The following is an 18,226-nucleotide window of genomic DNA, read 5'->3' as shown; positions in this document are numbered from 1 at the left end:
TACTAAAAAGGAAAGAAAGATAATCTTTTTGAACGGTGGATTAACTTTTGAGTGTGTTCAAGATGATTTCAAAAGTGTTAAGATTATTATTATTATTTTTAGGAAAAAAAAAAAGCGTTAAGATTATGTTAAAGAATATTGTAGAGACCTCTTCAGTTACTAACAAAAATTAGCTGAAGAACATCCTAGATTACACTAGAAAGAACATCCTAGATTACACTAGAATTGCAACAACTTTCTTGGTTCTTACCCTATAAATAATCACCGCTACATTCTCTCGTTCATCATCAGCAAGTCATCAAGCAAAAATCAAACACTACAATCTAAAGCAAAAATTTCAAACTTCATACATCCTCAGTTTTCTTCAACCAAAATGTCTCTGATTCCAAGCTTTTTTGGTGGTCGCAGGAGCAACATTTTCGACCCATTTTCACTCGACGTATGGGATCCATTCGAGGGCTTCCCAATCGCCAATGTCCCGTCCTCTGCTCGTGAAACTTCTGCTTTTGCAAATGCAAGAATCGATTGGAAAGAAACCCCACAAGCCCACATTTTCAAAGTGGACGTTCCAGGGATAAAGAAAGAGGAAGTGAAAGTTGAAGTTGAAGAGGGGCGAGTTTTACAGATAAGCGGTGAGAGGAGCAAAGAGCAAGAGGAGAAGAATGATCAATGGCACCGTATGGAGAGGAGTAGTGGTAAGTTTTTAAGGAGATTTAGGTTGCCTGAGAATGTTAAAATGGGGGAAATTAAGGCTGCAATGGAGAATGGTGTGCTCACTGTGACTGTTCCGAAAGAAGAAGAGAAGAAGCCTGATGTGAAGGCTATTGACATTTCTGGTTAATAATGTTTGTTTTCTAATGTCTTTTTAGTTGAATTTTGTGTGTCTGTGTAATGGTTTGTGGTTGTGAGTGTTATACTTGCAGTTGTAATGATCAAGAGATTAATGATTGTCATTTAATAGTAATATTTTTACTGTTTCTGTCTTTTACATTCCTGTTTTATTGCTTGTTATGGAACTGATGTTAGAATTTTATAAAACTATTATTATACTTAGTAGGCGTTTGGCCATCAATTTTGAAATCATAATTTGAAATCATGATTTCAAATCAGCGTTTAGCCATCAATTTTCAATCGTGATTTGAAATTTGATTTGAAATCATAATTTGAATCTAAATCATCCAAAAAAGTATGATTTGAGTTTGAAATTATAATTTTAATTTTTTTAAATATAAAATTTAATCCATAAGTTAATATTTTATAAAAAAATTCATTAATTGATAAATATTTTTAACAATTATCCCTATTAATTATTTATCAATTTCATTAACTTTTACCAATTTTTATTGTCTACCAACGTTTAATTTATGTGAAAAGATTATATTAAATAGTAATTACATTACTATTCATGTTAAATTTTCGATTTTATTGAAGTAAAGTTTGATCAATTGATATTATATTTTTTTGAAAAGTCTTCTAGTAGTGTATTAATTTTGTTATAAACTATGATTTGATAAGATTGTATAAGAATTGAGAATGCTTTGATAGTTTTCACAATTTGTGAGGTTTTTATATTTATATGAAAAAATACAACTTAGAATATTTAAATTGTATGGCTAAATATGGTTTGAAATCATGGTTTAAAATCAGATTTCAAATCATGTTCAAACGGGGCCTTAGCCGTATATGGTTTTTGGTTATTCCTGCAGTTTATGGTTGGATTACACTTAATAACATCAATTTGGTAGTATATGGTTTTTGGTTTAGAAAAGTTTCTGGAAAGCTTTTCCGAAACCAAAAAATTAGCATGTAATCATCAAATGTCACTTTAAGTTAGGCTGGACTTTAGTTATTAGGACGAAAGTAACAACTCACTTCAAGTTCGTATCAAATATACTAATTTTCACCAATAATGTCATTCATATAAGCTCATCCCAAATAAACAGTACGCTAAAATAATGTAATAAATAAAATAAAAGTACTAAAAGTTCGATTTTTATTGACATAAAAATCTCTGATATGATTAAAAAGATTCATAGAAATGTACAAATTTCTGATATGATTAATTATAGGATAAAAAAAACAGACTAACATGAAAAAGCATAATTTGAACTGATTATATCGATCCTGTAGATCTTTTTCTTTTATTATGCCCCTATTTTTAGATAAGTATGCATGAATTTCAAGGGATCATACGTGTTTTTATATAACTTCCTGCAATGTGATTTTAGATCTGTCTTAATTAATTTTAACGCTTTCGCTGCTCATGATGTCAAATTTACCAAAGATAGGTGCATCATAAAATGGGTGTCTTATATAGTTGAATATGTGTTTGTTCCACAATTTATATCTATATATAATATAAAGCTAGGTATAGACAAGGTGATGTGGCACATTTCTATGATCTAGAAAAACATTTATCTTTTTTCTCCTTTTTTTGGAGTTCCCCTCATTTTAAAATTTATTTGCTATATATTTTAAATCTAAAAGCCATTTAATTCTCTTAATCACACCTCCTACATACTTATACGTTTTCATCTTCCTCTTAACCGTACCAAATAGTCTAATACGAATCCAGCTTTTCCCCTTTTCCATTTAATGTCCTTAGTAAATGTATATAATTTTACAACAATCCTCTGAAGTTTTAACGTCAGATAGTATATCCATATATCATTTGTGTTTTCCCACAATTTCATACTCAAAAGTAAAGATTGGTTCTCATCCAGCATTGCCATAACGAGAAAATGTATATCTCCTCTTTCATTGATATCTCAACTATGAAACTGGTCACCGAAAGGAATGGAGTATTTTTTTAGAGGCAAGTTAATTCTATTGCAATAATAATGATCTTTTCCTATCAATTCTTTTCTTCTGGTTACAAACTTCATTCAAGTAATTAATTTGGTAGTTTTTCTATAACAACATATTGCTCTACTTATGATGAATTCGGTATTCTTATAAATCTTTCGATTTCTTTTAGTATTCTTCTTTTATTGTTATTTTTATTTGTATTGGAGCAGTATCATTATCTAATAGACCTGATGTTTTTCTATTTAAATAGATTCAAAACAAATTAATATCGTTCATGACGTTTTATCATTAGGAGGCTTGATGCTAAAGAAATCGCTCTCAATATCAAGCCAACAAACCACAATATCAATCAAGGTATGGTTTCTTACACTATTGCAACATATTTTTATGTTTTCTTTTCCCTTTAATATTTGGGTCACATAAAAGTAGCAAAATATAATATTAGGTGTTTGAGGGTGAAAGATCCAAATGATTCAAACTTTTGAAAGTACGTAATTAACTTAGCATGTGTATTTCTGTTTGAAGAAGTGAGGAAGAGAAATTTGAGCAAATAAGTGATTCTTCCAGTAAATCGAAACTCTGAAGAGATTTAGACAGATAAAAAAGTGTCCAAGAAGATGGTGCATATTTGAAATAACTATGGCATTTACAAGGTGATATGACACTTTTCCAAGGGCTAGAAGATCATTCCTTTTTTTTTTTTTCTCCTTTTAAGGATTTTCCCCTCATTTTAAATTAATTTGCTATAAAAGTAGCAAAATCTGATATTAGGTGTTTGAGGGTGAAAGATCCAAAGGATTCAAACTTTTAAAACTACGTGAGTAACTTAATTAGCATGTGTATTTCTGTTTGAAGAACTGAGAAAGAGAAATTTGAGAAAATAAGTGATTCTTCTCCAAGGGCTAGAAGACCATTCATTTTTTTTCACCTTTTTAGGATTTTCCTCTCATTTTAAATTAATTTGCTATAAAAGTAGCAAAATCTAATATTAGGTGTTTGAGGGTGAAAGATCCAAAGGATTCAAACTTTTGAAAGTACGTAAGTAACTTTATTAGCATGTGTATTTCTGTTTGAAGAATTGAGAAAGAGAAATTTGAGAAAATAAGTGATTCTTCCATTAAAGCGAAACACTGAAGAGATTTATATAAATAAAAAAGTGTCCAAGAAGATGGTGCATATTTGAAATAACTATGGCATATACAAGGTGACGTGACACATCTCCATGGTCTAGAAGGCCATTTTTTTCTCCTTTTTAAAATATTTTCCCCTCATTTTAAATTAATTTGGTATACATTCAAAAATCTAAAAATCACTCTCTTAATTCTGTTAATTACACCTCTTAATTATATCTTTTCATCTTACTCTATAACGGTTGGTCATTCTCCCGGTGTCTTACCATAATAATATCCGCGAAGTTGTAAGCAAGCTCACAATTAATTAACGGCTTCCGCCACTTAAACTTCATTATTTATATGTCTTTTAAATTGTTTAAGTTGTTAATTATTGTGATTTATATTACTTTTTATGTAGTTTTTAAATATATAAATTTTATTTCAAAAAACTTAAAGCTTGTATGATAGAATTTCCAGTCATAGTTTAGAAGTTTGAATCTCGAAATTTCAATTGTACCACATAAATTGGGGCAAAGGAAGTAATAAGTACACTAAGAGATCTATATTTTTGTATTAAAATTATGCTGGCATATGTGCACATTCTTTTTCTGTTTTATCATATTATAGATATTCTAATAAGAAATAAAGTTCAACTAAGTTATACTTCTAACATAAATATTTGTAAGTATAATTTAATTAAACATATAAAATTAATTATCATATGAAGACACTGAAAATTTTAATCTATTCTATCTTGAATATATTTACAATAGTGTCAATTAGTATAAGTTTACTAATGGAGTTTATAACCGCGTGAAGCGCAGCCTATTTCACTAGTTATACATTAAAAGAAGCATTTAATACTTAAACTTTGTATTCCAGAGGCTTTGTAGCGTGTGTGCCTTAAGGAGTAGTTAAGTGATTTTATTGATACGAAATTTTAAAAAAAAAAATGTTTTTAATAAATAAAGTTCAACAAGTTAAGTAACCATTATGAGAAAATTCCCTCTAAAAAGTATAACAGTATTGTAACTCTCACCTTTAAGAAACACAGGAAAAACTTAACTTGATTGCATATCAATCAGTATTTCTAGGCTTGAAGTGTAGGGCAGCTGTTTTATCTCTTTTTGTTGGTCCCCCAAGTGAAAGTAACACATACAGCCACCAGCAAGTTATTTGTCAAGGGGATCACCTAGGTGTGTGGTGGAGATTCATCTACATTTTGTTAGAAATCTCGGATTCAAGTCCTAACAGTAAAAAGTTTGTTTGCGTAGGGAATACTTTATCTTACTCTAATGGGGCCAATCGACGCAAATTCAAATCAGTCAGGACAACAAATCTCAAATATTGAATGCCAAAAGTAAAATTAAAGTTATTGGTGAAGACATGTAAGCAAGTTGCCAAGCTCTGTTGGATATTTCTATAGCAAAATATCCTTAACCCAATTCAACCAATATCCAAAACTAGATTTTTTTATGAAACAAATGAAGACAGAAATACCCATTCCTATACTATAGCTAAACTTCCACAATTTCGTTAGTCATTCAATTTTCATCACAAATAGAAAGTTCAACCAATATCCAAGACTAGATTTTTTTTTATGAAACAAAACGCCCACTACTATACTATAGCTAGCTTAAACTTCCACAATTTTCATTAGTCACTCAATTTCCCACAAAATCAAAAAGTATGGCAGATGAGGATATTTCAGAAAGCTTCAGTGAATGGCAGCAAATCCCATCTCCATCTCCATCTTCACCTACAGTCAATAATAATGATACTCAATTTTCCAAAGAAGACTTACCAATTAATGATACTCAAATAGCTGCTACAGAAATTATTACTTTGCCATTGACTGAGGGTACTGATAATAATAATGATGGGATTCATGAGAAAAGTGAAGGAAATAAGTGGTTCATCAAGAAGAATTTAAGAGAATTAAGTTCTTGGATTGTTAAGCTTGCTTCCAAGATCAGAAATTATGCTGCTTGTTTCACTTCTAATAGAAGTAGAATATTGGCGGTGCTTTTGGTTTCCTTGTTTTATTGGATGATACAGAAAAAATGGAGGAGGCAAAGACAGATTGATACTTCTAAGAAACTTATGCTTCTTATCCAAGAAAAAGACCAGGTATTCAACTTATATACACTGGTAAAGTAAAAAAGTTCAATTTATACTATCAGTGTATTTTAACGTGTTGTGATGGATAATATACCTTATCTTCCAAGTTACTAATTCCTCTCTTTTGGACTGTTACTTTTAGTTACTTTTCAAGTGACATGATAGTGAATAGTAATTTGTTTACACCGTTGGTAAATAGGCAGTTAAACTCCCACACTCAATTCTTGATGACGCAGGTCTCAGGTTCTTACCATTTCCTAGTCATAAGATTTCCTCTGGATAGGTTACATTATTATCTATCCTATAAGTGCTTCAGAAAAGGTGAAATTTGAAGGAATAATTATAGTGTAATCTCTGTTTGCTCTGTAATGAAGTGCCCTGACATATGAAGTTTATAGTATGAATTGAGTTGTACAAGCAACAAAGTAACAATCATCTTTTGCCCTACCTTTAACACTTATATAAACTGACAATTTCAAAAGAATTAGTGTTGGTAGTATGTCTTATTTGTTACTAATTCCTTTTGTGGATGGTTACTTGCAGTTGTCTTTTAAGTGACTTGATAATGTAGAAAATTCTCTTACACTGTTAGTACAGAAGTTAAACTCGCTCATTCAATTCTTGATGCTGCACGTTTGATGTTCTACCTTAAACAGTCAAAATGATAAGATTTCATCAAGATTGGTTACACTATCTATCCTATAAGTGCTTCAGAAATTATGAAATTTTAAGGAATAATTCTAGAGTGTAATCTCTGTTTACTCTGTAACAAAGTGCCTTGACAAATGTAGTTTATAGTATGAACTAAAGCAATAATCATACTTTGGCCCTTTTGTAAACCTTGATATGCCTAACAGGGAATAAGATTTCTTATAAGAAACACATATCTTATATATGAACCTGCAAAGATCTATTGTACAACAATTTCTTGAAAACTTTAAGACATATTCTACATAAAGTTGAGAACATTAATTCGGTTTTTTTTTTTTTTTTTTTTTTGGTCATGTGCATGCTATATTTTGATTCATCTGTCTAACGACCGATTCTTTCTTGCAGAAAATTGACCAGCTATCGCTCCAAATTAGCCAGATGAATGACTCCCTAGTAGCACGACGAAATGTTCCAGTTCTTCGAGTAGGCTAATAGATCACTAGCCATTAATTGTTTGCTGGACAACCTCGTATACACGGAGCTTTCTCTTCTTTGAATGTTGAATTTGAAATCTACAAATCAAAAGTATAAAGAATAATTAAAGAAACCAGGATATATACTGTACGGAGAAACATGAGGTTTTTATCAGTATTTGGCATGGAATAAGTACTCTATTGAGTGTTTTTCATTGCAATCCTTCCCTTCTTTAACTTTCTATTTGCTGGTGTTTAAAAGAAGTAATATGTGCATATATGTGGTTTACTTGCCAGATATATAACGATATATGATGCATTTCTGAAACCCTTTTCCCGGTCCACCAAGTACTGGAATTGGTTGAACAAGAGTGACTCTACTAGGCTTTAATTTCTTGATTCAGTAGGATTTTTGCCAGTAGATGATGTGTTGCTTTACGAGCTTAATAAGGATTGAACTTGGAGCGCAAGTATACGATTGTATAACACTGACTGCTATATGAATCTAAATATTTTGTCATCGTCCAATTGAATTACTTAAACAAGTTTCATATTCTGCACTGCAGTATGCTGAGAATTGTGCACAAAAGCACACAATTATGCGCAATTGGCAGAAACATTACCTGAGTTGTGCACAATTGCCCGCAGCAGCTCACAATTGTGCGCAGTTGGCAGAAATATTACCTGAGTTGTGCACAATTACCTGCAGAAGCGCACAATTGTGAGCAGTTGGCAGAAACATTACTTGAGTCGTGCACGATTGTCCACAGAAATGTATAGTTGTGCGCAAGTTGACAGTTTACCTAGCTACATTGGAGAGACCATTTCAAATATGGGGAAGTATGTCGACAGTTTGTTTGTAAGATCTTCGGGAATAGTAGCTTGAGTGTTAGATCATTCTTGTAATGCCTATATTTGTCCTTTTTTTTGCTCCACCTCTCAAGTGTTGCACGCAGTGTCTGTTTTCAGATTCTTTCTGTTATAAGGTTCTTTTCCTGATGCATTCTGAACTTAGTAAATTATATATGGTTGGAATCCAAGAGTGACTAATGAGCAATTTCTCAACTAAAATTTTAAGGTGTTTTATGTGTGAATCACTCGAGACTTAGAGGTTTTGAACCATTTATAAGGGTTTCATTACTAATAATTAAGAACCTGTTTGTGAAGTTACTCTTGTTGACTTGCGAATATATATTTATGGTAAGTGGGCTTAGAAAAAGACTAATCTATACACACATACAAAACAATATAACTCATTTTGCATATATGCTTGCGAATCAAACTGAAAGCAATGAATTTAGTTGAATTTGTGTTAGTTCCTCTTCTGTTCGACCAGTCAATATCATGTGATTTCCATTTTGTACATGGAGGGTTGCTCATGTAAGATTCAGAAACTTGAGGAGTATTTACAACTCTATTAGATGAAGGATAAAATCAGACTTCCTGGGGCAGTTGTCGTGATATGCAGATCTATATAGTGATTTGGAATGATTTGACAGTTTTAGCCATTAGTTTTTGCTTCTAGGGCTTTGTTCTAGTGTTAAGAGGGTATAACATGATGTGCAAGTTAGACACATGTCATGAGTTCGAACTTTGCTGCTGACATAATCTTTGATATTTAAGTGGAGTAGGATAACGGGAAAGATTCATTATTCACTGAATTTTGAACCTTGCATTACTGGTCCTCGGCAACTCTATTAGATGAAGGATAAAATCAGACTTCCTAAAGTAGTTTATAGTGATTGGCATGATTTTACAGTTTTAGCACATTAGTGTTTGCTTTCAGGACTTTGTTTTGTGGTAAGAGCGTAGTACACGATGTGTGAATTAGAAGCATGTCACGAGTTTGAATCCCATAAACAGAGCAAGATAGAACGCCTTATTTATTATTCACCATATCTTAAACCTTGTATCATGATCCTCCAAATTTCAAAGTTAATATAAAAAAGGTTTGCACATTATATTTTTGAATTACCTATAAAGTACACTCCTAACAAAGGAACTATTATTGCTTATAATCACTTGGACAACTATTTACATGCTGCCACAAGAAAATGCATAATGCAAGTGCAATGGTTAGTGGTTATCAAGTCTTATTTATTTGCATTTAATGAATGTCTTAATTTTAATGATTCAGATTTCAGTTATTAAGTTTATTTACTTTTTAGGCTTGAATCTTAATCATTAGGTAAGTCTTTTATTTACAATCACTTAATGGTGTCCTGTGTGATAAGAAGGTGCCACCAAGACTTAAAGGTAAGTTTTACAGAGTAGTGGTTAGACTGACGCTGTTCTATGAAGCGGAAAGTTGGTCAGTCAAGAACTCTCATGTCCTGAAGATGAAAGTTAGGGAAATGAGGATGTTGAGATGGATGTGTGGGCTCACGAGGAGAGATATGGTTAGAAATGAAGAAATTCAGCCTCCATGGCGGACAAGATGTGGGAGGCGAGATTGAGATGGTTCAGACATGTCTGGTCGTTACAGTCTTTCAGTACTTTTGACCCTTTCCTGAGCTTGTCTAGCTCACATTTGACCCGAGGGGACCCGTTGGCACGCTTCCCGAGGTCTTTGGATATGATTTGGGTGACGTTTTGGGAAATTTGGGCTTAAAGCGAAAAAGAGTTGACTCAAAGTTGACTTTTGGGAAACAGACCTTTTTCTGGAATCCGTCGATTCCGAGAGTTCCGGATGGTTTTTTAGAATTTGTGTGTATATTCGATTCGGTTCCCAATGCACTCGAGTGCATTTTGGAACATAGGTTGGGAAGTTGGTTTTGAGGTATCGGGGGTTGACTGTTGAAACCTAATTTTTGATTTCCCATAAGTTACTTTAATTACCCAGAGTCTTCGAATATTAAGCAGAGTGAAATACGCTTTTTTTTTTCTAAGTCATAATAATTTTCTAAAATTATTTAGATAACATTTTACCAATTTTGTTTGGTGAAATAATTTCTATAATATTATTTTAAGTATTTTCACAATTATAATATTTTTGCTAAATTAACCAGAAAAGAGGATTATTTGCCATAATTATTCACTCAATTGTCCAAATTGTTAAAGTGTCAATTTGCAAAGTATTTTACTCTGTTTAATGTAGGGAATATGTTTAATAAAGTAAATTAACAATTTTTACCCCTCAAGTCTTATTTAATCAAATTATCGAATTTTTATTATCATAATTAATTAAGTTTTAATTGTAATTGATTTTGAAAATTGCCATTAAGCGGCTGTAATTGAAATGATTAGTTATTAGCCAATTATGGCAATAATTTGAACTAGTAAAATTTAATTAAGGTCTTTTGAAAAAACTTATTTATTTTTTAGTATCATTATTTCTTTTAAAATTTGACCAATCAGTTTAAAAGGGGTCCTATTTTTAAAATGTCAAATTAGTGGACATCGTTTTAAATTTGGGCTATTCGTTGAATTTTGCATATTCACCCGCCTATATATATCATGTATATGTATACATATATACTCATGTATATATATATATATATATATATATATATATATATATATATATATATATATATATATATATATATATATATATATATATATACCCCCCCCCCCCCCCCCTTTTTTTTTTTTTTTTTTTTTTAAAGAAAAGGTTGAGCCGAGTCTAGCCCAATAAGGCCAGACCCGGCCCAACCCCTTTCCTTTACAACAACAAACAACAAGCACACACAGACCCTAAGGTCTCATTAGCGCGAAATGCGGAAGAAAGGGGGGAAAACCCTAGCGCCGCCGCCCCTCTCCTTTCTCTCTCTTCGTCACTTTGATGCCTAAAAATGGCAATATGGCAGGTGTACTGTGTTTCTTCAGTGTTTTGCAAGGTTGAGAAGGGGAAACAATAAATGTTTCCACCTTCTCTCAATTAACGCCACCCCAAACAGGGTGCTATCTCGCCTTTTTTTTTTTTTTTACCATTTTTACTTTATTTTCTGAGTCTCAAACGGTAATACTTTGTAATCTATTGATTATTTTCGGTTGTTTGTGGATTTGAATCCATGGATCTCATTGGTGTTGACACCCGATTTTGTCCCGCCTTTTTCCAAAATATTTATTTATTTGCGAATAGTTATGTATACTTTACTACAATTATTTGCTTTCTATTAATATGGTCGTTTTCCACTGTCCAACTATAGTCATCGCCTATTATTATTATTATTGTTATTATTATTAATATTATTAATATTATTATTATTATTATTATTATTATTATTATTATTATTGTTATTGTTATTATTATTATTATTATTATTATTATTATTATTATTATTATTATTTTATCATGCTGCGAGCACTTAATATTATAATTATTAATATTATTATAATCGCCGTCTTATTATTATTATTATGATTATTATTATTATTATTATTATTATTATTATTATTATTATTATTATTTATCATACTGCGAGCACTTAATATTATAATCGCGATGATCACTCTTACCATTTCTATTTATCATCTTATGCAAAACGCATGACATTTATTTTATTGAACGATAGCGTTTTCTTACTTTTGAACCTTATAAATATTATTGCACAATTGTTATAATATATACACATTTATTTTATTTATTTGAGTACTAATAAATATACTTTATATTAAGTAGTATTTTAACGCACATTACTATATAATTAAATAGAGAGTGTCCGTCATTTAATTTTTGGAGTCCAAATTTACATAAAATCTGGTCCAAATTTGATCAATAATAGCCCAATTCCCATATCCCATTCCATTCAACTTTTCCACGTGGATGCCACACAAGCGCCACGTCTGCGCCAAATGGTTAAAAACACACTACCAGCACACATCTCCCACATTACCAACACATGCCTCCCACATTCCCCACATGTCCCTGCCACGTGTCGCCCCCATATTGGCTGATAATTAAAATATGCCTCTAAGGGATTAAACGACCTCCCAATCCTAAACCCTAATCATTTTTGTCTGTAAACGTCTCCCTAACGCCTCCCATGGCAGGAGCTAATCTGTCATCTTCCCCATTTTTGGGTCCATTTTTAGCCCTTCATCAGTCTAGCTCAGACTTGGCCTGCCCCAATTCGAGTAAGGGCTCTGCGTTTCTGCCATATTCAGCACCCCAGAGAGAGGTTTTCTAAGTTGATGAATCTGGAGAGTCAAAGATCTCCGATTCAGGCCAAGATTCCTCCATTTCGAGCAAGTTTTTAAATCAAATCTTCGGTACCAGACAAACCTTGGTGAGATTGAGCAAGTTGGACTGACGTTGCTTCTAATCGCCCCTTCAAGATTTCCTTTTCTAACAAAGAACATGATTTTTGCTCTGCCCGAAAAATCACTATGAGATTTGGCCATTCTCTAACGTTTTGCAATCCCTATTTTAAAGAATCCCGCCCAAAATTCGACCTGGAAAACCCTAGTTTATGGCTATAAATAGGAGGGGGAAGCATTCATTTAAGGAGGGTTTTTTTTCGGGAGGATAGCTTTGCTCTAAAAAAATAAAAATAAAGAACAACCAATATATCACTCCATTTTCACTTTTCGATTTGAAATTTTTGGTTAATTCAAGCGGATTCGGGTTCGTCGCGTTTGAGTGTAGATCCAGGACCTAAGAGCCCTAGTTTGCTGCACCCGAAAAAGGTAATCTTCTTTTCTTGTCTTGGTTTTATTTATTTCGAATCTTTCCATAATTAGAGTGATTTAGTTTATCCTAAGGTTAAGTTGATGATTTATGCAAATTTTCCTCCTCTGGGTTTAATTTCAGTATGTTTGATTTTCTATGATTATATGTGTTCTTATGTGCCTAATTCAGTCTGAGAGCTTAGTTAGTTTCATTTTGGTATGAATGTGGTGTCTAGTTATCATGTTTAGCTTAAACTTGATTAGGATTTAATGCTTAGTATAAATCTGGGTGTATGGAAGGATTTGCTTAGCATGTAGGAAATAATATTTTACCTTTTCATTGTCTCTGAACATTTAACTGCCTAACCGAGCAGTTTGCTGTGTCACTTATGGATCAATTGAAAACCTTATGCTACTTGCTCGTATATGTTCTTACTAATGATGGTCCAGTATAGTTATTAAGATTCTTATGTTAGTTAGTAAGGCTCGTAATAGTGTAATGATTTGAAGGGCTCATCATTTAACTGCATAGTTGAGTCTGAGTGTTGTTTTTAAGTGTTTTACTTGATCAGTGGCATTCTTTTTCTTAAACTGTGTTCATACATAAATAGACTTAGGTCATAGTATCCCTCCCCTTCATGATGTTTGTGTCTCATATAACCTTAAGAACGAGATATTAATTTAAATTGCCTAAAAAGGATCTGTTGAAAGCAAACTCACCTTATTATGAATCTAACTGTTTTAGCGAATGGATCTGTTTTTAATTCCTTTTTTTTTGTAAATGCTAAGCTATGATTTGCATACATGAACCAACCTTCTATGAAACTTAGCTAAATGCCTGTTTGTCTAAATGAATAATGTCACTGGAATCTAACCCCTGTCTTTTCCCTTCCGTGACATCATTTTAATGAATGTTAACTGGTTCCCCTCTCTCTACAACTGTAAGCATGCTAAGTTGCGTTTGATTTATTTTAAAGTTCAGAGAATCATGTGTAGTTACTGCTTTAATAATGAGAAGTGACTTGAGTAGGCCCTACTTAGATCACTGACTTTAAAAGCTAGACTCTCTACCTATTGGATGTCTCTGTTGCTTTTCAAAAGGGGTCTTTGAAGTTTAAGATAGTTTTCCTTAGAAGGTTCATGAGTTGGATGTGTGTTGCTTCTTGATTCTTAGCTAGGTAGCTGGAGATGTTAACTAAACTGTGTTTTGAACAACTGAACTCTGTTCCCAGACCCAAATTCCTGATAGTTAAAAGACAAATATGCATCTTATTTGAAGTTTTTCTTGAAACTGCTTCATACATGGTTCATTTTAAACTGTTTCAAAGCTGAGTTAGGATCTAACTAGTGAATAAGTTCCCTAAATCAGGTTATTTATCTACCAGCTATTTTCAGTTAATTATCAGACAGAGTTCTTTGAATAAATTAAGTTTCAGATTTCAACCTTAAAACCAATATTGATACTCTTTTCAAAAATTGTAATTCTGGACATTTTAGACTGTTTTCTTCCCAAAATATCAAAACCAATATTTTGGCTACCCTAACCTTCTTTTGGAATAACAACCTATTTGTTAACTTGGATAAGCTAAGATGTTAATATAGAAGTATTCTATTTCGGTTTGTTCGATTAAAATTTTGTATGTCGGATCCTCATCCTTCACCCCCTCCTTTCTTTGCATGACTTGGGGGAAATTTCCAAAATCCCCAAATGTCCCCGAGCTGCTGCTGAACTAGCGAAAATTATTGCACTAGAGGGGTTCTCAAAATGCTTTACTTTGATAAAGGAGTTGCTACCTTGCTATTTGTATTTGTTGCTGTACCCATAGGGCCATGTGTTTTAAAAATTAGGTACTACACTTGATGAGGTATACAATTGAAGGTTTCTGAACTCATTTTGCTGCTGTCCTGCTACTGTTATATGTTAGCGGATAGCTGATGTGCCAAGCCTATTATTATAGCATTTAAAAGTAGAAATTTATTGTATCGTAGTGTCCAGGTGAGACATTTCAATAGGATATGAGGAACAAAATCAGTTCCCGCCCTTGAGTTCCTGTTATGTTTTGGTGACTGAGTTACTGCCTATTTCAAAAAGGAACATATGCTTATTTGAAGAAATAGCTGCTGCTATATGTTTCAGATGCTGCACTTGATTAAAAACACCATCATTTGAACAAATAATAAACTTAGGGCTGATGAAAGTTGTTTAACTTGAGGCCTTACTTTTAAAAGAGCGGATTTCTATACTTGATTGAAAGTTTACTGATCTGAATATGTTTAACTTAGCAAATGTGCTTTCTCTTAACCTGCCCTGTCCCTAAAAATGATTCGAATAGTGATTCTTTGAATCCTGTTGATTTTAGTTGTGCTTGTAATTAAGTTTCACGTTTGTTTTTCTTTGCTGGACTTGACTGGTCATTGTTTTAGAATTCGTCTTTGTCTATTATTTTCCTTATTAAATCTGTTTCATTTCCTAATTCCCATTTTTCTTTTCTTTGTTTTTCATGGCATATGGGAGCACTCTTGAGTTGGGCGAGACTCAAATTTTCCGATAGTTGAGAAATTTGCATTTCTTCCTTCATACGCATGTCGCGCCTACTTCGCGACATCTCCGAACAGAAAGGCGAATTGAAAGGGCGAGATGACTTTCCATCTCTCAGTATCCATAATTTTCACTCCTCTACCCGAACATGAAATGGGAGCAGGGAATAACTTTATGATAGTCTTCTTATTATAACTTTGTTATGTTTTATTCGTTTGGTTGTGCTTGGGATATTTTAGTTCTTTTAGAATACGACCTAGAACATTATGAGTTTAGAAAGGGTAGTTCATAAAGGGAAAGTTAGTAACCAACTATTTCTTATTTTTTCAGTCCTGCAACAGTTGAGGTTATTAGAACCTTGGTATATATTTATAATCCTTTTTATTCACTGGTAACCGATAACGCTTTAGACACTTTTAGAATTTAAGCATATATCTAGAGATATGATTTAATACGTGAACCAGTGCAAACGGATTTTAAGAGTTTAAACAATTACCTCGGAGTTAATAAAAGTTGACTTTCTTATCGCTGAATCTTGTCTTCAACTAAAAAAAATTATTATCAAGTTTCTTATATAAATATGCGGCTCATCATTAAATTTTGATTTCAAAAGAGACTTTCACAGATTATTGCTTATGGTATTTTAGGCTTTCCCACAGCGAGTAAAATAAATTTCAATTCTTAAAGTTATTGAACATTTTAATACACTTAAGTTTTCGAATTATTTTTATTATTTTTGAGTGCAAATACTTAAGTCCAGAAAGGGCGGTAGGGCCTTCCCTTAATTAAAAATAGACGCCACGGTATTAGACACAAACTTTTTAAACTATTTAACTATTTGGCCTTGAATACTTTTTTTAAATTACTTATAGAATATTAAAATATTATTTTATCAAAATTCCTTATGTTAACCTAAGTTTGTTCGGTAACCATATTTAATGGATTCTAATGGATGCCTAACACCTTCCCATTAGGATATTTAGAACCCTTACCTAGAATTTATTAGGTTTGTAAGACCTTAAAAATGGAGTTTAGTTTAGCATTATTTAGTTAATAATTAGGTGTCCTAATTCACCGTTAAAATAATTAGGTGGCGACTCCTTAAGTTAAATAATTAGGAATCACCAATATGTTGTACTCCGCTTTGACCCGGTTAAAATGGGGTATAACAATTGGTTCATGAAGAACCAAATGGATCGACTAGTTGAGGGTGAAATCTGACCCTTTGTTCGTTTTTGCACTTAATCCTAACCCTACAACAGGGGATGTGAGGAGTAAACCCCTAAAAGGGGAGTTATCCCACATCGGCTAAACCAGGGTTTGGGGGATTTAGGGATTTCTATATAAAAGGACCCCTAACTTGCACTTAGAGGAGGGCAATCTGGAATTTTTCACTTTGCATATTCATAACTCGAAAACACCTAAGGTTTCAAACATTGTTGAGACCTTTAAATTTTTCTGAGTGAAGTTTGTGTTTAAAAAAAAAATTGTGTCTTTCTTTGTTCTTTGGAGTTTGTGGCTGAGTAAGAGCGGAAGGAGTATAAAAATCTCCAACTCCAACACTCAGCTAAGGCTGCACTTAAAAGAGGTAATATTCCATCCTTTTATTTATTTTTCTGGTCTTAGTTTCTATGTAATCATAAGTTGGTTGTTATGTGTCTAGCCATCTTGCTTATTGGTCCACTATGGTAGTCAAATGGAACTGTTTTAGTCATTTAGTTTATTTTGCTTGGTATTATAGTTACATAAAAGTGTTTTCAGTTATTTAGTTCATTTTGCTTAGTATTATAGTTGGTATGAAATTGTGTCTAGGTATCTAGTTTATATGCTTAATATTATAATTACATGAACTTGTTTTGGTCATTTAGCTTACTTTGCTTCGTATTATAGTTACATGAAACTGTGTTTGATCATTAGGGTTATTTGCTAGGTATTTAGAATGAAACCATGTCTAGTCATTCAACCTGTCCTGCTTAATATTATAATTGGTATAAAATTGCACTCAATATGGTTTAGTCTGTTTGTTTGATTTAATGTAGTGGATTAAGTGTAGAGTTGTGCTTAGTTTAATTTGCTCTGCCTGGGACTGAGTGTTGTGGTCTGGACTGTTTAGAATCTTGTTTAGAATCATGCCTACTATAAATAAGGTCAAGAGATGCATTAATGGCCAGGGGTAGCATACAATAGTTTGCTTGAAATGTCTTTTATTGATAAGTTGATTAAAGTGGCTTCCATGTGATAAAGAATGATTCTATTTTGAGGATTATGTGATTTGTCTTTAAGGTTAAGAGGTTGTGTTATACATTTGTGTGTTTAGAATTGTGATTGAATGGCCCAGACTCAATTATTCTCTAAGTTATAACATGTTAAACCTGTCTAAACTTGAAACTGTTGCTTTCTGTATGTCTTGTATTGATGGAAGTGTTTGCCTAATCTCTATCTAGAGTAAGGAAGCTTTAAAGTTAGCTTTGGATTGTCTCTAATCATGAAAAGAAAACTGAGAATGTCCTGTTTGGTTTGAGTCTTGGTCTGTATTTTTTGTTGGAACACCCCAATCTGCAAAAAATGAGTTTCACTACTTTAGAAAGGTTTGCTATAATGTGATAGCCCCTATTCTAAATCAACATTTGAAGGCTAATTAATATACACTGTCTCCTGTTTTAGTTGAATTTTGTTTAAAAAGGTTTTAAACTAATAGAGAACTAGGCTTTAAACCAAGGTCCATTTCACTCTTCCCCTATTATTGGGACACTGTCTAAAAAATGAAGTATTCAGGCTTAACTAATATGGTCAGTTCCCTTGTTTGAATCTTATGGCTAGTTTACAATTTTTCTTTTAAAAGAGAGGTTAGACACATCTTAACTGAGTGGTGATTTGTTTGGATTCTGAATTTGCTCTTAGATTCCTAG

General features: G+C 32.5%; 2 protein-coding genes across 4 annotated transcripts; both read left to right on the top strand.

The window, feature by feature from the left end:
* The first annotated feature begins 269 nt into the window (after positions 1–269).
* Positions 270–988, top strand: LOC132059829 (18.2 kDa class I heat shock protein-like). The gene has a single exon (XM_059452624.1). The coding sequence runs from the start codon at positions 374–376 to the stop codon at positions 839–841; it is 468 nt and encodes a 155-aa protein (XP_059308607.1). The 5' UTR covers positions 270–373; the 3' UTR covers positions 842–988.
* A 4,236-nt stretch (positions 989–5,224) lies between these two features.
* Positions 5,225–8,237, top strand: LOC132059828 (uncharacterized). Of its 3 annotated transcripts, none has more exons than XM_059452621.1 (2): positions 5,225–6,050; positions 7,732–8,237. In XM_059452621.1, the coding sequence occupies exons 1-2, from the start codon at positions 5,610–5,612 to the stop codon at positions 7,888–7,890; spliced, it is 600 nt and encodes a 199-aa protein (XP_059308604.1). In that variant the 5' UTR covers positions 5,225–5,609; the 3' UTR covers positions 7,891–8,237. The 3 variants fall into 3 exon arrangements, with proteins under 3 accessions (XP_059308604.1, XP_059308605.1, XP_059308606.1); XM_059452622.1 differs by having other exon boundaries at positions 5,225–6,071; positions 7,814–8,236; XM_059452623.1 differs by lacking the exon at positions 7,732–8,237 and adding an exon at positions 7,098–7,386 and having other exon boundaries at positions 5,244–6,050.
* Positions 8,238–18,226: the final 9,989 nt, after the last annotated feature.

The sequence above is a fragment of the Lycium ferocissimum genome, chromosome 6 (genome assembly GCF_029784015.1).
Source record: "Lycium ferocissimum isolate CSIRO_LF1 chromosome 6, AGI_CSIRO_Lferr_CH_V1, whole genome shotgun sequence".
Taxonomy (NCBI): domain Eukaryota; kingdom Viridiplantae; phylum Streptophyta; class Magnoliopsida; order Solanales; family Solanaceae; genus Lycium; species Lycium ferocissimum.
This window is presented reverse-complemented; position numbering and strand designations above follow the sequence as displayed.

Bases quoted from the DNA above. Each gene is read 5' to 3' on its own strand.
- LOC132059829 (XM_059452624.1), top strand. From the start codon at position 374: ATGTCTCTGATTCCAAGCTTTTTTGGTGGTCGCAGGAGCAACATTTTC.
- LOC132059828 (XM_059452621.1), top strand. From the start codon at position 5,610: ATGGCAGATGAGGATATTTCAGAAAGCTTCAGTGAATGGCAGCAAATC. The intron at 6,051-7,731 runs GTATTCAACTTA...TCTGCACTGCAG, and splicing joins TTATCCAAGAAAAAGACCAG to TATGCTGAGAATTGTGCACA.